General features: G+C 39.3%; 1 protein-coding gene across 4 annotated transcripts in view; it reads left to right on the top strand.

Annotated features, from left to right (window-relative positions):
• The window catches only part of SCHIP1 (schwannomin interacting protein 1), a 731,629-nt gene that overhangs the window by 150,931 nt on the left and 562,675 nt on the right, over positions 1-18,023 (top strand). For 2 of the 4 annotated variants that reach the window (XM_019627052.1, XM_019627033.1), the window contains exon 2: positions 14,000-14,064. In XM_019627052.1, coding sequence (XP_019482597.1) covers positions 14,000-14,064 — 65 coding nt within the window. Of the gene's footprint in view, positions 1-9,797; positions 9,852-12,165; positions 12,175-13,999; positions 14,065-18,023 lie in introns of those variants that run through there. The other 2 variants (XM_019627029.1, XM_019627043.1) reach the window with 2 other exon arrangements.

The following is an 18,023-nucleotide window of genomic DNA, read 5'->3' as shown; positions in this document are numbered from 1 at the left end:
GAGAGAGAGAGAGAGAGAGAGAGAGAGAGAGAGAGAGAGAGAGAGAGAGAGAAAGGGAGAGAGAGAGAATGAGCAACATATTTTCAGAAGTTCAAACACACAAGAAAGATGCAAGATTATAACAAGCCAGTCAGTACATGTTTGGGATGAGCCCAGAGGTCAAGTCAGAAGCATAAATGCAATACTGTGTCATAGCTGATTGAATCACCTTACCTTTGTCTTTTATAAAAGAAGAGAGGGCAAGAAGTAGTGTCAGAATCTACCTGTAGCTTATTTGGGCCATTTGAAACTCCCTGGGTGACCTGAGATGGGAAAAAGGATTTGAGAATTAATACATCTCAGACTCATTTATGCTGTCAGTGGAGTAAATATAAAGCAGGCAGAATTCTCTATTTCAATCCCTATTTTGGGGCTACATGGATTTAACATTTTTATTAGATTTCTGTTGCTACTGTAATAAATTATAAACTTAGTGGCTGAAAACACCAGTTTATCTCACAGACCTGATCATCAGAAGTCTGCAGTGTATTTCACTGGACTAAAATCAAGAGCTTGGAAGTCTCTGTTCCTTTTGGAGACTCTGGAGGAGACTGTGTTTCCATCTTTTCAAGGCTGCGGGCATTCTTTGGCTCCTGCCCCCTGCCTCCATCTTCAAAGCCAGCAGCACAGCATCACCAAACCTCTGTCTTCCTCTGACTCTGCTGTCTCCCTCTTATAAGGACCCTTGTGGTGCCATTAGGCCTGCTGGGAAAATCTCAAATAATCTCCCCATCTCAAATCCTTAACTTATTCACCTCTGCAGTGTCCCTTTTTGTCACGTAAGGGAACGTATTCACAGGTGCCAGGGACATCGTTGGGGGTGGGTGGCATTATTCTGTCTACTATGACAATTAATAATCTCTAAGAAAAACATGTCCCTCCAAAGGATGCCCTCAGATATTGTGTCTGGTTGAACGTACTATAGAAAATAAAGCCAAACACTCAGAATTTTTTTTCAAACTAAAAATTTAAAAAGGAAACTGTTCTTTATAAGAATTGTGTTGCAGGAAGGATGGAGGGACGTCTTCCTAAGCCAGAAGCTTGGGCCTACCACCTCTCAATTCCATACACATCAAAATTGCTGGCCTTCTTCTATATATGAGATTAGCCTAGGACCCCCTCTGAGTAATGACCTGTGGTCAGAAGGGAGAGCAACCTCTTGACACTCAGGAGAGATGAGACCATTTGATGTTCAGCAGAGACAGTGAAGGTAAATTTTATAGTCATAAATTAACAAGCTTCAAAAAGGTTATTTGGTAAGAGACCCAATTTCAGATCTTTCAAATATCACAGTGTTTTTCCAATAAAACATTAAAGATCTCTCCTTTGCTGAAGATTTAATGTTTTCCTTCTAACGGTATTGACTTGTATCCCTGTCTTAATAATATGGAGGAGCTAGTTTCATTAGGAGATATATGTAAGCTGGTTCATATTTCTATGTTTGAGAAATGACATCTGGTCTGGTCTAAAAAGACATCTTCATAACTTCCACATCACGTTCAAGTCTGCAATATCCTCCTTTTATGAATCCCACAGGACGAGGCCCTGAGTGAGGGAAGGAGAAAGCCTAGTCAAATGGGATGTTTTTCTCTGCACTCAGCTGTATCTCAGGGGAAGTTTAACAAGTTTCTCTTTGCCCTTTATGTTTTTGAAATTTTTCTCTGTTGAAGCATTAACAAAACTTAATGGAAAAGGGGTGAGTTCACCAGGGGTGTGTTTCCATTTTTTTCTGTATTTCAGATTTCTATGACATGTGCTCCCTGATAATTCCTTTTTCATTCTCACATTGTCAGACTTTAAAAGGCAGCCTCTGCAGCAGGTTAAAAATGGGAATACAGTGATGGGATTGAAGCAAATACACACTCTGTTCATGGACTGAAATTTGTTCCTTCTCCCCCCCCCCAAAAAAATCATATGTTGAAGCCCTAACCCCTCAATATGTCTGTATTTGGAGATAGGACATTTAAAGAGGTGATTAAAGTTAAATGAGGTCCTAAGGGTAGGATCCTAGTCCTTATAAGAAAAGCAGGAGCCACCAGGAAAGTGTGCACACAGAGAAACAGCCATGTGCGATCGTAGCAAGAAAGCTGCCATCTTTAAGCCAAGGGGAGAAGGCTCAGGACAAACCAATCCTGCTGGCAATTGATCTTGGACTTCCAGCCTTCAGAACTGTGAGAAAAGAATTTTTTCTCGATTTAGCCACCCAATATGTGGTATTTTGTTATAGCAGCCCTAGAAAGCTAATATAATCTCTTCTTTCTAGTCATAGGGACTGGAAACACTCCAGATGGTGATTGCTCCATTGACCTGGGACCACAGCACCCCAGCAGTGGTTCTGCGATGAACATGGAACATGAGCGAGCATTAACTTTGTGGCTTTAGAACACTAAGATTTGGGGCTGCATATCTTGGCTGTTGACTGTGGTTATTGTTGCTATTTTCATCTTAAATATTAGGGAACAAAGCTAATAGTTCAGGCAACTTGCATAAGGTCTTCTGTGCCCTGAACTAAACCTTCCTGTGCCACACCAGTTGTCATTTACACGTTTGGTTTGCAGGGGAGGGGAAAAAAAATCTACCCTCTACTCATCTTGGGTTCTCAGGCTGGGGCCCTGTGTATTAGACTGACAAGAGAAAGAGTAACAAGGGAAAAACAAACAGAAGTTGATTAATATGTGCATTGGTATACATACAGGGGGGTACTCAGTTATGAGTAACTCAAATGGGGTGTTTAGAACTTGGGCTTATAGAGCATCTTAATGAAAAAAAGTACATTTTTAGAGAAGTGGCGAGATAAAGGAAAAGAACTTTGAGTTTCTAGGGCAGCCAATTGTGGGAAGACAAATATATGGAGGCACAACATCTATATGATGGTAGATAAGGGTTGGTTTTAGCAAGATGTGTTATGTAGATTTCTCTGCGGTCTCTGGGCTGACAAGGGTCTAGAATTATCTTTGGATATTAACTTCTATCCTTCTTGGTAGAGAGGGGAGAGGAGGGAGCTTTGCAATACTATATATCTTGCTTTTAGGCAAATAGGGGAAGGGCAGAGAGCTTTTCTTATATCTGCTTCATCTCAACTGCCTCCAGCTCAAAATAATCAATATGCCAAAGTGGCGTATTTTGGGATGGCATATTCTGCCACCCTTCAAGTTCTTTCAGAATTTGAGAAACCTAATTATACAAAGGAAAAATCTGTTATGGAGAGAATAGCAGCCAGATTGCCAGCATTTGAAAAGTAACTTAGGATAAGACAGCAAAGAGCAGGTAAACAAAACAAAACCTGTTTGGGGTTTTTGTTATTTTTTCAAATTTCAAACAGAAGGAAACATTATTTATGTTCTTGGTGTTAGAACACCCCTGGATTCAAATGCCCGCTGCTCTGTCCTAGACAAATATTTAACCTCTCAGAGTTTTAGTTTCTTCCTCTTTAAAATGTTCATGACTAAAATAGTCTTATAGGCTTGTGGGGGCAATTTAGTTATATAATAAATGTAAGGTTCCTGATGGTGGAGAAATTGCTACATAATATTCAGGCCCCTTTCCCCAACACCACAGATGCTTAACAAGACGTCTTCAAGAGCTAAGTGATGCTTTTCTGAAAAATTGTACTTAAAATCATCTCTGCTGCAGTCCTAGGATTCTGAAGGAAAGAGCCTGAAGGTGGTTGTCCCTGAGAGAATGAAGTCATTATAAGTTACAACAATTTTCTTAAAGTAGAGGCAAATACAGGGCCTTTAAAAGGCACATAACGTCCTGCCCTATAGCTTAAAGACTTCACGGAGATCTGAATATGGAACACTGTCAGCCATCTACTTGGTCCAAATTCTTTCGAGTCGCTATAGCCCCTGCTGTCTCAGTCCCTTAAGCCAGACCAAACTAGTTTTTTAAAAAGAAGTTTCTGCTCCATTCACTCTTCCAATCTGGTTGGCTTATCCTAGAGCCAGCCTTTCTGCTAGGCAGGTGACTGAACCCAAGAAAGAATTAAACATGAAAGAAAGAAAGAAGGTTAGAATTGAACACTAAAAGACACACGAGAGTGGATTTACTAGAGAATAAGTTTCAGACAAACAAACTGAGCAGAGAGACATGAGCTGATGGACTGATGGTATGCGTTAAATAGATACTGAAAAATTAAGGTTGAATGTAGGTCAAAAGAGAGAGAACTAAGAGCATATGCTACAATGTAGATATCATAAAACTATTAAAAGAAGTGAGGGATAAAAATGAGGGTAGCTTATGTAAAAAGATTTAACTGTTTTTAGTAATCTTCATGGGTGGTAGTCTTATTAGTAATGTTCTGTGTATAAGTTCTTATGTGTATCTATAATATAATTATGGAATGAGTAATAATGCATTATCCTGATTCTATTACTTCCTGTGTCCTTGAGAACTAGGACTTCAGTGTGGAAGATGGAGATACAGACATATGATCTGTTAAAAGAAGTTAAAACTCTGCAGTCCTGACATTGAATTGGAAATCTCAGTATTAACCCATGGGGCATTAATATTTTATCATATGTCCTGGCTCTGTCTACTGAAAAGTCATAGAAATAATGACCAGTGATCATAAGCATTCCTACTTCCCAGATTATGGTATTAAAATATCATTTCCCATTTGAAAAAACAACAACAAAAAAAAACAGGGCTTTTTAAAGAAATGGCTGATTCCTGGTTTGTGGCAGGAAATGTATAAGTCTTAAGTCTGGACCCTTTTGTCAGAGCAGATAGCCAGGAAGTTATCAGAGACCACAAGGGTTATATAAGAAGGACCAAGGAGCCACCTTGAAGAGGCTCTCACTGCCCCCAAATGGAATAATTTGAGTTTTAATGAGAAGAGAAACAACAACAAAATAAAAATACCTAATATTTAGCAATAAGGAAAAAATCCATCAAATTTGTTTACCTCCATGAATTCCTAGTGATGTTAAAAAAATAATTGGCCACCTTTTCAAGATGACAGAAAACCACTTTATCTTGAAAACTGCTGGAAGAAAATAACCAAAGTTTATCCTTCCTTTTTTTATAAGAATGTAGTAGCAGGTAAACAAATGGTAAAGGAAAGTTTCTGTATAAAGTTATTTCATATAATAAATACAATAAAAGCCTATAGTAGGCATATAACCATTTTGCAACCCCCTCCTGAATTAATGGATGTAGGTACTGAGCTTCAATGGTTGCTATCATCGGACAGATAGAGATCACCAGACCATAAAGAGCCTCCTGATGAGAGAACACACCACCACCTAAAGCCTTGCCAAAGCAGCCAAACTAAAACCTGATCAAGCCTCTGGACCCAGCTGCAGGCATGAACTTCAACATGAACATATAAATCAGTAAAATTCAGACTAGAAAACTCTTAAGTTCAGCATGCCTGGGTTTTTTGCCAAAGCTAGTTTAAGGAAAAGAAAGAGATGGAGGGGGAATGTGTAAATTAAAAGAAATTTAGGTACACATCAGATTTTTTTAAAAAGTGGAAAACACAAAATCCTGCCAAGGATGCAGAGAAATGGGCTAGCTCACGGACTGCTGGTGGGGATGTAAAATGGTACAGTCACTCTGGAAAATAGTTTAATGGTATCTTCTAAAATTAAAAATGCACTAACCATATGACCCAGAAATTGCATTCTTTGGCATTGATTCCAGAGACATAAAACATTATATTTACAAGAACATCTGTACATAAATGTTCATAGCAGCTTTATTCATAATAGCCAGAAATTATAAAAAAACCTGAATGTTCTGCAGTGGGTGACTCATTAAACAAACTGATGCGTCCATACTGTGGTATACTACTTGACAATAAAAAGGAATGATACTATTAATACAACACTGAGAATGGACCACAAGGAAATTATGTCATACAAAAAATAGATACTCTCAAAAGGTTATGTTATGTGTAGATCTATTCTGTAATATTCTTAGAAGAAATCATAGCATGGAAAACAAATTATAGTTTCCAGCAGTGAGGATTTGGGAGATGAGGCGGTGATGGCGGCTATGCAGGGGGAGTGTAAGAAGCCTTGTGGTGATGGAGCAGTGCTGTATCCTGATGGTGGTGGTTACACAAAGCTAACCAAAGCTGTGATACAAATCTCATAGCACTATGAACACACAAATGAGTGACCATATAATTGACGAAATTCTAATGAACTCTGAAAATTGTATCTATGTCAGTTTCATGGTGCTCATAGTGTACAGTAGTTAAACAAGATGTAAATTGGGGGAGAAAGAATGAAGGGTGCCTGGGACCACCCTGTACATTTTTTGCAACTGTCTGTGAATCTGTAATTATTTTCCCAAAAAAGTACTAAAATTGGGAAAGGCTAAGCAATAGTAGTCAAGGATGCATAGCTGGGTGAGAAAACTATAGCAAAATGTAAGGAAGTGGTTACTGTATGAGTTATAATAGTGGTTAGTTCTGGAGGGAGGGATGGAGTTGTAATCAGGATGGGCCATGTGAGGGGGCTTCTGATATGTTTGGCGAGGTTTTATTTCTTGACTTAGGAGATGGTTATGGAAGTTTACCTTATAATCATTCACCAAACCATGTATTTTTTTTTTTGGAAGTGTTGGTAGTGTGGTGTGCACGTACATGTATGTGTGCATTCTCTGGATTTGCTTTTGTCTGTGGAGCAGAGGACAAGGTGAGCAGGGGCCATTTAAGCACCCACAGTAGATTGCTTCCAGCTAATACCAGACAGCTGCTGAAACCTGGAGGCTTAATGAGCTGGTGCAACGCTCTGAGGTTTATGTCTTTGCATTAACAGGGAAAACCTCCAAATGATCCAGGTTTAAGTAATGGGATGCATTCTAAATTGTTAAAATTAGACTACTTTGGTAGCAATGAGCATAGACAATGCCATGCTTCACCTTGTGACTGCATGTTTTTAAAGATATCAGAAAATGCATAGGCTTGGCTGTGGTGAATTATAATCTAATGAATTTGCAATGATCATAAATTATTAAGCCACCACAAAATTGTAGCTAATTGGATTCTAAGGGCTATTAAAACTTATAACCACTTATATTGATATTGTCGAGACTCTCTCATATAGAGTGAGCATCTTTATTACTTTGTGTGTGGAATGGGGAGATGAAATATCAGGACTCTTTTCTTAAAGGGAATGTCCCAGAATGCATTTGGCCTTGCTCAATGTGCATGTGGGTAAAAGCTGGAATATGTTATAATGGCCTTTAAAAGTAGTGCTGTGGAAGCTATGGCTGTCTCCTCACCTTAGCACTTCAAAGCTGCTGATGGCAGAAAATGGCCAGGCTGAGAGTGGTCTCTCAACACATGTTAACTGGACAGAACCTCTTGTGTGCATCAGGGTTTTCTAGAAGATTCTTTCTCTAGAAGATTCTGGCCAGAAGCATTCCTCAAAGAGGGTTCTGCCAGATTTCCACATGGCAAAGGAGAAACATTTGCCCAAAAAGTGTGGTGTAAATATGTTATCAAAGCAGAAATGTATTTTCAGAACTTTTAAATAAGGTGAGGATGTAAGTGTTACAGAGCATGTGTGTAAGAAGGCTAAGAACATAGTCATTGGAGAATTCGGGGTAAAAGCCTCAATTTGAAGATTTTACAGATATAGAAAGTGACAATTTCATATTGAATGGCGAGGGTTAGGTGATAGTCGGTAAGGTAGTTTAACATGAATGGGGAGAAGAGACAAGAGTGGCCTAGTTAGCAGGCTGGAGATGGGGGCTTCTGGGAGCTGTGCTGGGGAGTCAGTACCACTCGTGCATGAGCAATCCTGACTAGTAGAGGGGCCTTTCCACGTCTTGTTCCAATAATTTCTCATCCTGCACTGTTAGAAGACCACCCATTTCCCCTCTGTGCGTTTCCACTTGGTTTTTAAATAACGGCTGTGTCATTATAGCTCGAGTACTTAGAGATTACGTATCTAAAAGATGTAATAGTAATTTCAATAACAGAGCTTTACTGAGGTGGAGGTTCCTCTTCGGGACTTCAGCATTCTTTTCTGAATGTTCTGCTACAGCTGTTTGAAGGAAAAATGTCAATTCCAACATACCTCAGTTTAGAAGAAAGTACTTCTTATCAAGCTTGTTCATCTGCTTGTTATGAAGCAATCTGAGCAATTACTAAAATCGTGAAATGTAACGGTACACTAATAGGAATTTCATGTGTGAACTGAATAAAGTCATCTCATTGGCAGTTTCTTGTTGGTTTTGAAAAGTGNAAGTTGTTATTGTTGATGAAAAGAAGTGCCCAATTATATCAAAAGGAAAAAATATCCTCTAGTACTAAATCCTAAAATTTTTATTCTTTTATATAAGAGAAAATTACATAAGAGAAAATTTTATTCTTTTATATAAGAAAAAATTACGTAAGGGAAAATTTTATTCTTTTATATAAGAGAAACTGTAGCAAAATGTACATTGTCTTATATAGCAATTTTGCAGAAGATTCAGAAATGCTCTTCATGGGAACTTTGTTATACCAGTGTTGGATATAAAAGCAGCAGCTTTTAATAAAACAGAACTGAAGAACATAACCTACTTCATCCATTAGTCTTCTGGGTAAGAAATGTTTTAAGACATTGCCAAAATAAAATAAAAATCAAATAAAAAGACCAGAAAAACACCTATTTAGCTCTGGACTTTTATAGTTCTATGGCTCATCTAGTTAGGATTTTGAATTTAATAGCCCTAGGATACGGCTTGCACTGTCACTTCTGAGTTAGGATTCTTTAAATTGTAAGAAAAAAGAAAGAAAGAAAACAGAAATCTCAACCAAAAGTGCCTTAAGCAAATAAGAGAGTCTATTGGCTTATGAAACTGAACAGTCCGTCAGTATCCTGGTTTCAAGCTCCAGCCTGACCCAGAAGTTCACAGCATCCCTGGGGCCCTGGGTCCTTGGCTGTTTTCCTTGGCCTCTGTCCTCTTTGCTGTGTTATCTTTGTCCTCCAGTTAGCATTTCTCACAACAGCAAGTGCTTCTATTGCATTTCCAGGGTCCCTCACATTTCAAAATTCTATGCTCTNGCTGAGACACTGGAACCCATCTGAAAGCATCGGGGCTTTGTTGGTTTCTACAATAGTAGGGAAATGGCATTGCTAGATAGGAAATCAGAGACAAAGACTAGTGGGAGAAACCAGTGATGGGAAAGACCAATTTGTCTATTTTTAATGGTAAATTAAAACACAACTTTCAAAGAGTAAAACTCTAAGCGAAGATCTGTTGAGCAATCCGCCTTCCTTATCCATCTCTGAGAAATGAGGACATGGTTTAGAACTTCCAGGCCTATTGAATTGAAGTGTTTTTGTATAGTTAGCTTAAATAACCAAATGATGAAATCAATCCTCCAAATTGTCAGCAGAGCAGCTGTTCAGAAAGCTCTTGTTAGTCATTGACCTTATGTTTAATATGATTTCCTAGAACGTGGATAGTCAGATTGAATAAAGTACTGCTTCAAAGCCCTCCCCACCCGGCAAGCTCCCTGCAATGAAAGAACCAAGGAAGCGAGTGGCAGGCAGAGGGCAAAAGCCCTTTCCTTCCTGCCCCAAAATCCCCAGGGAAAGAGAAAAGAAGAAAGCATGCCACAGGCACATCTTAGAGAACAAAGTACTGGGACTGCCAACAACTCAGTCTCCTTCCTAATCATAACGCAGGGGGTAAAAGAAAAAACGTTCATGGCCTAAATATCATCTCCTGGTTTTCAAGAATAACTAAGGATTCTTTTCCAACTGATTTCATTTCTGGAAAGCGGTTTCAAACTTGACCTTTTGTATGACCTGGATTTATTGCTTATGTCACTGGAGGTGGGATAGGGTATGATGAACAATAAGGTAAGAGGGATGGAGGGTTGGGGGAAAATAGAGGATAGATGTGGACACTTAGTCTTAGGAAAAGGATCCAGTGTCTGCAATGCTGAAAAGTTTTACCTTGAAAATAGAACGGCATGTATATGATTGAAAGTATGCTCTATCTATCATCTATCTATCTATCTATCTATCTATCTATCTATCTATCTATCTATCTATCTATCATCTACCTATCTGTCGTCTCTATATTCCTACCCATTTATCATACATGCTGCCTATATAATACTTGCTTCTACTTACTGTGAAAAGCACACATGTAGGAGAGTTAAAATAAAAATAAAGAAGTGTGCACATCATGTAGTGAAAGGNTTTTTTTTCCTCCCAAAGAAATTCATGTTTAGCTGCAAGGTAACTTCCCTGTGTGAAATTTACAGGTCTGTCAACCATAAAAAAACATTAATGCATAACACATAAACAAAGTGTATGCTCTTTTTGCAAGAAATGGCAAAAGAAAAAAATTTCGTTTTCTGCTTTCCAAAGGGAGAAAACATGAATCTTGCATTTTTATTTTTGATGCCTTTTTGCCTTTAAATATATGAGATGACTATTAATGCCCATATTCGCAGCAGGGGTAGAGGGAAATGGCAGTAAATTGTAAAGCACATTTACATTATAACAAGGCCTGTGGAAGCATTGTAATTCACACAGTTATTTCAACAGAGGTTTGGACTCCCTCCAATTTAATTTTCTGAAGTTAGGCTGTGCAGCTGGGTCATTCCTGGTCTAATCTGGGAAATGTATCTCTTAAGGCTGGGGATTAGAATGCCAGCCTCCCAGCTGTCACCGAGGAGCATCATTTACAGCTACTGAGGTCCGAGGGCAAAGCATCAGGATCACTTTATGTGGACACCGCAGCCGAGCCAGCTTCAAAACTCTGTTGCAAAGAGCAATAATCAATATTTTATGTTTAATGATGCAGAGCTAAAATTAGCATAGATTTTATGTCTTCTACTTTTCCAAATTATGCAAACATTAGTAACCCCCTTTTTAGTGTCCTTACTACATTTACATTAAAAAAAAAGGGGGTGATGGAGTTGGGGACAGTGAGGAAGCCTGGTGATATTTAATTGAATGATTGACTAGTCCAAAGTGTCAAAAGTAATGTTGGCATTTAACTTTTGTTCAATAGTTACCCTTAGGTTAATATGAAATTATTCCCAACACAAAAAATAATGTATGTAAGTGGCACAGGCTTTGTCACCCATAGCTACACAGTGAGGTAAATTGTAGATTGTTTCCACATTTTTAGTTACTCAAGTGCTCTGGAATATCCTGAGAATAAAATGGCCAAGGCCTAAGTCAGAAAAGTTGAAAGGCTGACATTTAGACAGAAGTGCACTTTAGAGAAAGAGCAGTTTTGTGTAGATTTCTGATTTTATTTATTTATTTATTTTTAAAGATTTTAATGGGGAATTGGGGGAGGGGAACAGCATTGGGGAATCGGGGAAGGGGAACAGACAAGTTGCTGTTCTTTTGTTCTTCAGTCTAGTTGTGGAGGACATCGNATGTATACTATTCAGGGTGTGCAAATGAATAGCCATATACAAACCTAAACTTTATTTGTGGCCTTCTGTTTTTGCTTTAAAATTCATGCACACCTTGGAGTACATTCTATTTTTTTTTTTTTAGCTGAGTCATCCTGCTACCTGTTGGCAGCTCAGCGGCAGCTCAGCTCAGGCCGGGAATTGAACCAGCGACCCTGTTGCTCAGAGCTCACACTCTTGAGCAAACTCTTAACCAACTGAGCCCCTCGGCCGGCACCGGAGTACATTCTAAAATCATGCTTTTACTATCCATGGAGTAAAAAGAACATCTTGGAAAGATGTGCTCTTATCTCAGGCTCCATGTCCCCCTGGCCTATTGCTGGCACATCCCAGTTTGTGAAGTCCAGAAATAGGGTTTGTAAGTTGGAAGAATACTTACGCTTAATGAAAAAAAAAATTCTTCCCCTAAACACTTCTGCTATGTTAAGGAGAGTAAAATACAACTTACAGAGACAACACAAGGTCTGTACCCACATAGATACATATAGCTGTAAGATTTCAGAGGAAAAATGTACTTCAGATGGGGGAATCTTCCAGGAAGGTGTCAGGAGGAGGCGGCATTCTAGGCAGTAAGAATCTTCCTTTATGTGTGCCATGAAAATATATAAATCAGGGTCTACTTTTTAGTTCTGCTGTTGCTTCCTCCCACATCTAGTCTGTGACCGCCTCACCTCACATCTGACAATAGCATCCTTACGAATTCTTTTATTTGCTGGAAGTTAGGAAGCAATAAAATGAAGCTTGTGTAAAAATTGTTTTCTAAAGAAGTCTCTGAATAAAGACGTTAGAGATCAAGTGGGTGGGTTTAGGCTCAGGGTTGTGTGACAGGTATTTTGGGACTTAATATCCAGGAGACATGTTCCAATATATAAAGTTTTCTGAGACTGCCTTCCAGATAATTGAGGTGATGCTGTACTGTTAGATGATAATACACTGTTTCTTAATTAAAAAATTCTTTATCATTGTTTTATTTCAACTCATGCATGGACTGACTCATTCCAAGTTTTGAAGTTCCTTATCTTAACTCAGGGTTTTAATGACATGGTGTCCCAAGAGGATTCAGTGGAATGGGGGTCTGGAGGGACATAGCCAGATGGTCCCACAGAACCTCAGATGCGGTTCTGCCAGGCCTGGGAGCTTAGGCTCTAACTGCTAGGCGAGGGGAATCAGGAAGGGTTTCTAGCCTAATGATGAGGTTGGAATATCAAGTTGCTCATTCTGGCAGGTGATAAATCCTCTACAAGGCCAATAGGAACAGAGACAGCATGCTGGGGAAACAATTAAGAAATAGAATTGATAGAACTAGGTGACTAACGGGAAAGGGTTTAAAGTGAACCAAGGTGTCTAGGTGCATGCCCATGTTTTGGAGCATCTGGAGAAATACAATAAACATTTAATAACATTGAAAATAACATTACTGAATGCCTACTATGTGCCTGGTGCAAGACTGAATAATTTACATAAATGTTTAATCATCAAGCCTCATGGCAATCCTTGGAATTTAGTACAATTAGTGTCCCCATTTTACAGATGATGAAACTGAGGCTCAGAGGGTTACCCAGCCCAAGGTCACACAGCTTAGAATGTAGCAGAGCTGGGAACCACAGGAGTGACAATACATACAAGCGAGACATAATTGCTGTCCTCAGTAAGACAGACACTTAAGGAGTCTTCTTGTGGGTGGCCAGTACTTTCGAGTACACAAAACACTTTTAAATATGTTGATCTTTAATAACACTGTGTAGTAGGCATTACCATCATCATTTTACAAATGATGAAACTGAGACTTAGGGGAATGAGTCAGTTGTCTAAGGTCACACAGAGGGTAGGTGACATGTCTGATTCAGATAAGAAATCTGAGTACTTTGTAGAACACTATGATTTCTTCTCTATATGCACCATTGGTGAGACACCACCTCGTTCATGCTGTTGCATGTTCATGTCATTCATTGGGAAAGAGTGGAGAAGGTAAAGCTCCGATTCTGGAATCAGACATCTTAGGTTGGCATCCCATTTCTCCCATAAGACCTTGGGCAAGATATTTAATCTCTGAGTCTGTTTTCTTATCCAGGTAATGGGAATAATAATTGCATATTTTGCTGTTTTCATGGGGCTNTGAATGTGTGCACGTGTGTGTGTGTGTGTGTGTGTGTGTGTGAGCACTAGGGCTAAGGGAGAGGTTCCTGAGAGTTACCAGGAGAGGATGGTTACTGAATGGTCATCCATTCATTAGACTCCCTCACCCAGCAACCAGCAAACACAATACAGTAGACAGAGTAAACTTGGAAGAGCGGGTGGGTGGATATAAACATATTCCCACTCTGGAAAAATAACAGGAAGCATTATCTTCACTGATGAAAAAAGCCACACAATTTGACTCGTAGTATTGTATTCTAATTTGATCAAGAATGAAATTATTTTGTATGTTTAAGCACTTACCCACCGAAAAGTCCAGAACATTTAATGATGTGTTATCTCAATTTTGCTAATAATTGTACTCAAATATATATTATTGTCCATAAGTACATGGGGTCGATTCATAACACACTTCTTTTTTTCCCCCCACAGGAAGAAATGAAAACATTGCAGAATCCGTTGGAACAAGTGAATGATGGAAAATATTTACTTGAAAAGTAAGTAAAACATACTAAAATAAATTAAATTATTTGTGAGGCTGAAAAGCTTGAATGAATGAAAAAAAAACAACAAACTACCTGGCAAGACAAAAATGAATTAGTAAATTTGACAGTTTCCTATGATATCATTTTGGTCAGAACCCAGATATGTGTCTCATTTGAGATGTAGTTAGATTTATGACTAGTAGAGCTATGATACACATGCTATACCGATTAACAGAGTAATAAGATGCCTGGAGATGCCTTTGCTGGTGTGTTCGAGGGCTGGAAACTTAACCCTGTCCTGTCTTTGGCTTTTAATCAGTGATTACAGAAGGCAATCATAAGTTTACGAAAAGCACAAGGGTTACACTAAAATTAATAGAACGAACATTCAAAATAATTCTGCAGTATGGAACAAAGCTGAGCTGGGGGAAAAAAAAGCAAGAAAGATGAAATTGAACAGAGATAAAAATAAAGTCTTCCATTTAGGTTTTTAAAAAAATGGTACAATTAGAGTATGTGAGATATATTCTGATTTCAATTTGTGGCTAAATGCTTGGAAGTTTTATCTGATGTTGACATGAGACCATGATTTTATATGGCTGAAAATATTATTATCACAAATTAGACTGATTAGTAGTCATGCATTGTAAAGAGAAAAGAAAAAAACTAACTATTATAATATCATTTATTGAGCATTTACAATGTGCTTCGTGTTAGTGAATGCTTACAAGATGTTTCCTCATGGAACTCTGATTAGAGCCTTTTGATACAGGCATTGTTATTTCCAGTTTACAGCCAAGGAAAGAGGCTCAGAGAGCTTTCAGCTTGTGTGTAAGTAGACTCAGCTAAGAGTGGTAAGGAAGGGTGAGAATCATACCCAGGTTCGAATGCCACCCGAGAGAGGCCATGTGAGTGTCACGCTTGGCTCTGGGCACCACATTTTAAAGGCACATCAACATCCCCAAGACACCAGAGGAGGTCACAATTAAAATTGTGAGGCTTCTGGAACCATGTGAAACTCCCACAAAGGGTTGAGGGTGTGTAGCTTGGAGAAGAATCTCAGAGGGAACATAATGGCTATCCTTAAACATTTGAAGGAGTTTTCCTGTAAAAGAGGGGTTAAATTGCTATGCTTGCTCTAGAAAGCAGAATAAGGATCAGTGAGCAGGATTTATGGAGAAACAGGTTTGTGACTCAGAAAAAGGATAACTTCCATAAAAATTCAACCTGCCTAACAGAATGGACTTCTTTGCTAAGGAGTGAGCTGATAGATACTGGAAGTGCCCAAGAAGAGTGTAAGTGACCGTCCAACTGAGTTGCTATTGAAAACATTCTTGAAAATGGAAAACCTTGGACTTTATTCCTTTCTGCTTTTTCCTAGCTTTGTGAGTCTGGAAAAAGTATTTAACCATCCTGAGCCCCAGTTTCCCCATCTTTCAAAATAAAGATAATAATACTGGCTTCACAATCTTATTGAGAGCATTAAATGAGATATCCATAGGTAACATCGCGTCAGCACCTTCCTTTTCCATCTGAGTGGTGCTTGGACTGGATAGCTTTTCAGGTTCATCTTATCTCCACAATTCTAGGAATTTACTATGTTATCATTTAAAGGACAGCTTCAGGGCCGGCCGAGTGGCTCATTGGTTAAATGTTGGCTTGGGAGTGCAAGCTCTGAGCAGCAGGGCCGCTGGTTCGGATCCCACGTGGGCCAGTGATGCTGCGCCCTCTACAGCTAAGATGGTGAACAACAGCTTGACCTGGAGCTGGGCTGCCATGAGTCGCTGGCAAAGGTGTAGGCTGCATGGGCTGCCGTGAGCTACTGTGAGTGGCTGGCAACCCATCTGCCTCAGCCGGGAAGAGCGCAATGATCACAATAACAACTTGGGCCAGTGAAGCAACGTCCTCCACAACTAGACTGAAGAACAAAAGGACAGCAACTTGTCTGTTCCCCTCCCCCCAATTCCCCAATAAAATCTTTAAAATAAAATAAAGGACAGCTTCAGCCCTTTGATCAAACCAAATTTCTGGGTTATCTATGAATTGAATTTACCCTATGTCTATTCTCATTAATACGAATAAATAAGAATAAAATCGTTCAATTTCCCTGCCCCCTCTCACTACCACCATCATTAGCTATATCTAAACAATAATAACTAGAGTTTTTGGCTGAATTGGAAAGAGGATTTTTCTTCTGTAGAGATTAGTGTTGTAATGACATTAGATCAGCGGTTCTTCACCCTGGCGGCACTTAGAATCATCCAGGGAGTTTAATAAAAATGCCCCAGCATAAGCACCACCCCCAGGCAAATTGAATCTGAATCTCTTGGGGGTGAGGTCACGGGATCAGTATTTCTTAAAAGCTTCCTTCATGTGATCCTAATAAGGAGCTGGGGTTGACAGTCAGTGGTCTAGATGCATTTTAGACTCCTTTTGGTCATTTCATAAACTCATGCAGCTTAATTCTCTGAGGACACACTTTCTCCGTGATGTTTAGCCCATTTATCTATTAAACCTGGCTATGCTGGTTTTTCATTATTGATTTTAATGTAAGAAGTGAACTACAAAAGTTTTTTCCTGCTAATTGACCACAACTCTATGTTAAACCTCTCATCAACACCAGCATGTATCGTGCCCATCTCTCCGCTCTCAGGAAGGTATGGGAAGATGAATGGTGTATATGTGGACTTCTGCCTCCTCCCTCTCCCCCTGTTCTTTTCCTCTCATTATCTAGAGTCCCGTGACAGCTACAAGCTTCTGGAAATGGCCAATCTCCTTTGTATGTTTATTTTCCCCAGTCAGGGTTGAGGCATTCCGGGGATGGGAATTAAAGTTCCCCTCAAAGCACGCAGTCCTGTGGAGTAGCTCCCCTTTCGTGCCTGTCTAGGGCAGGGAGGACACAGTGGCTGCCAGCCCTAACAACCATACCCATTTGCCTGGAACTCTGGAGATGTTCCTGGTCTGCTTCAGGGCAGAGCTATGTCCTTGAAAGCTGACAGATTTGATTGAAAAATTGGTGTACTTTAAGTGAGCAGATTAAGCATTTTCTTATAGCTGTAGCTGACTTAGATACTGATGTAAATCATCTCAGCTACTTGAAATGACCATAAGTTAAATGATAGTGGTGTCATAGCAGTTGATGGGTGATTCCCCTTGGAACATTACATTTATTCTGAATGCTCAACAGGGTTTTGTGGTAGGCAATCAGTGTGAAGGAGGGGCAGCTGGAACGCCATTCTACTTGAGACCACATGCAGGGCCAGTCGTGTCAGTCGTGTACACACACACACACACACACACACACCCCAGTTGCTGAAGCTAGTGAACAGAGAAGAACAATTAGTAAGGCCATTAATTAGGAGGCTGCTTATGACTCTGTTGTTTTTGATAATAACATTAACTTGGTAAGACCTTGAGCTGACAGCAATTTTTTGTAAATATTGGATCAGGATGGGTCTTTGGTAGGGAATGTGGGATCGCACGTCTCATATTCTCTTGACATATAATCATGTTATTACCCACAGGCGGTTAATGATGGGATAAACGAAAACTATCCAATTTAAGTCTGCAGGTATTTATAATTTACAGTTTGTCGAGGATGTATAAATTGTAAACCCAAATTAGAAAATATGTTAATATGAAAAAAGTCTTTATGAAAACTTGAGCTTTGTGTTTGGTTGCTGCATACCTACAGGTCTCAAAACATCTCACCTGTATATCACTCAGTTTGCTAATTTGTTATTTAAAGATTTAATGTACAGTATCTTAAAGTATCTTTGTTATAAGGCTGTTGTCCCTACAAGAACATAGTATTATAAGAACGAGGCCTTACATGCCCACCGACCCTGGATTAGGTCCTTCTGTGTTTCCCCTTTAATAATATCCATCACATTTGTAATTCGTATCCATCTTCCCCTAGATTGTAAGACCATAAGAATAGGGACCATGTCTAGTGCTTTCACCATTGTATC

Source organism: Hipposideros armiger, unplaced genomic scaffold (assembly GCF_001890085.2).
Source record: "Hipposideros armiger isolate ML-2016 unplaced genomic scaffold, ASM189008v1 scaffold_16, whole genome shotgun sequence".
NCBI classification, from domain to species: domain Eukaryota; kingdom Metazoa; phylum Chordata; class Mammalia; order Chiroptera; family Hipposideridae; genus Hipposideros; species Hipposideros armiger.
Note: the sequence above shows the minus strand (reverse complement) of the source record. Positions and strands in the feature narration are given on the sequence as shown.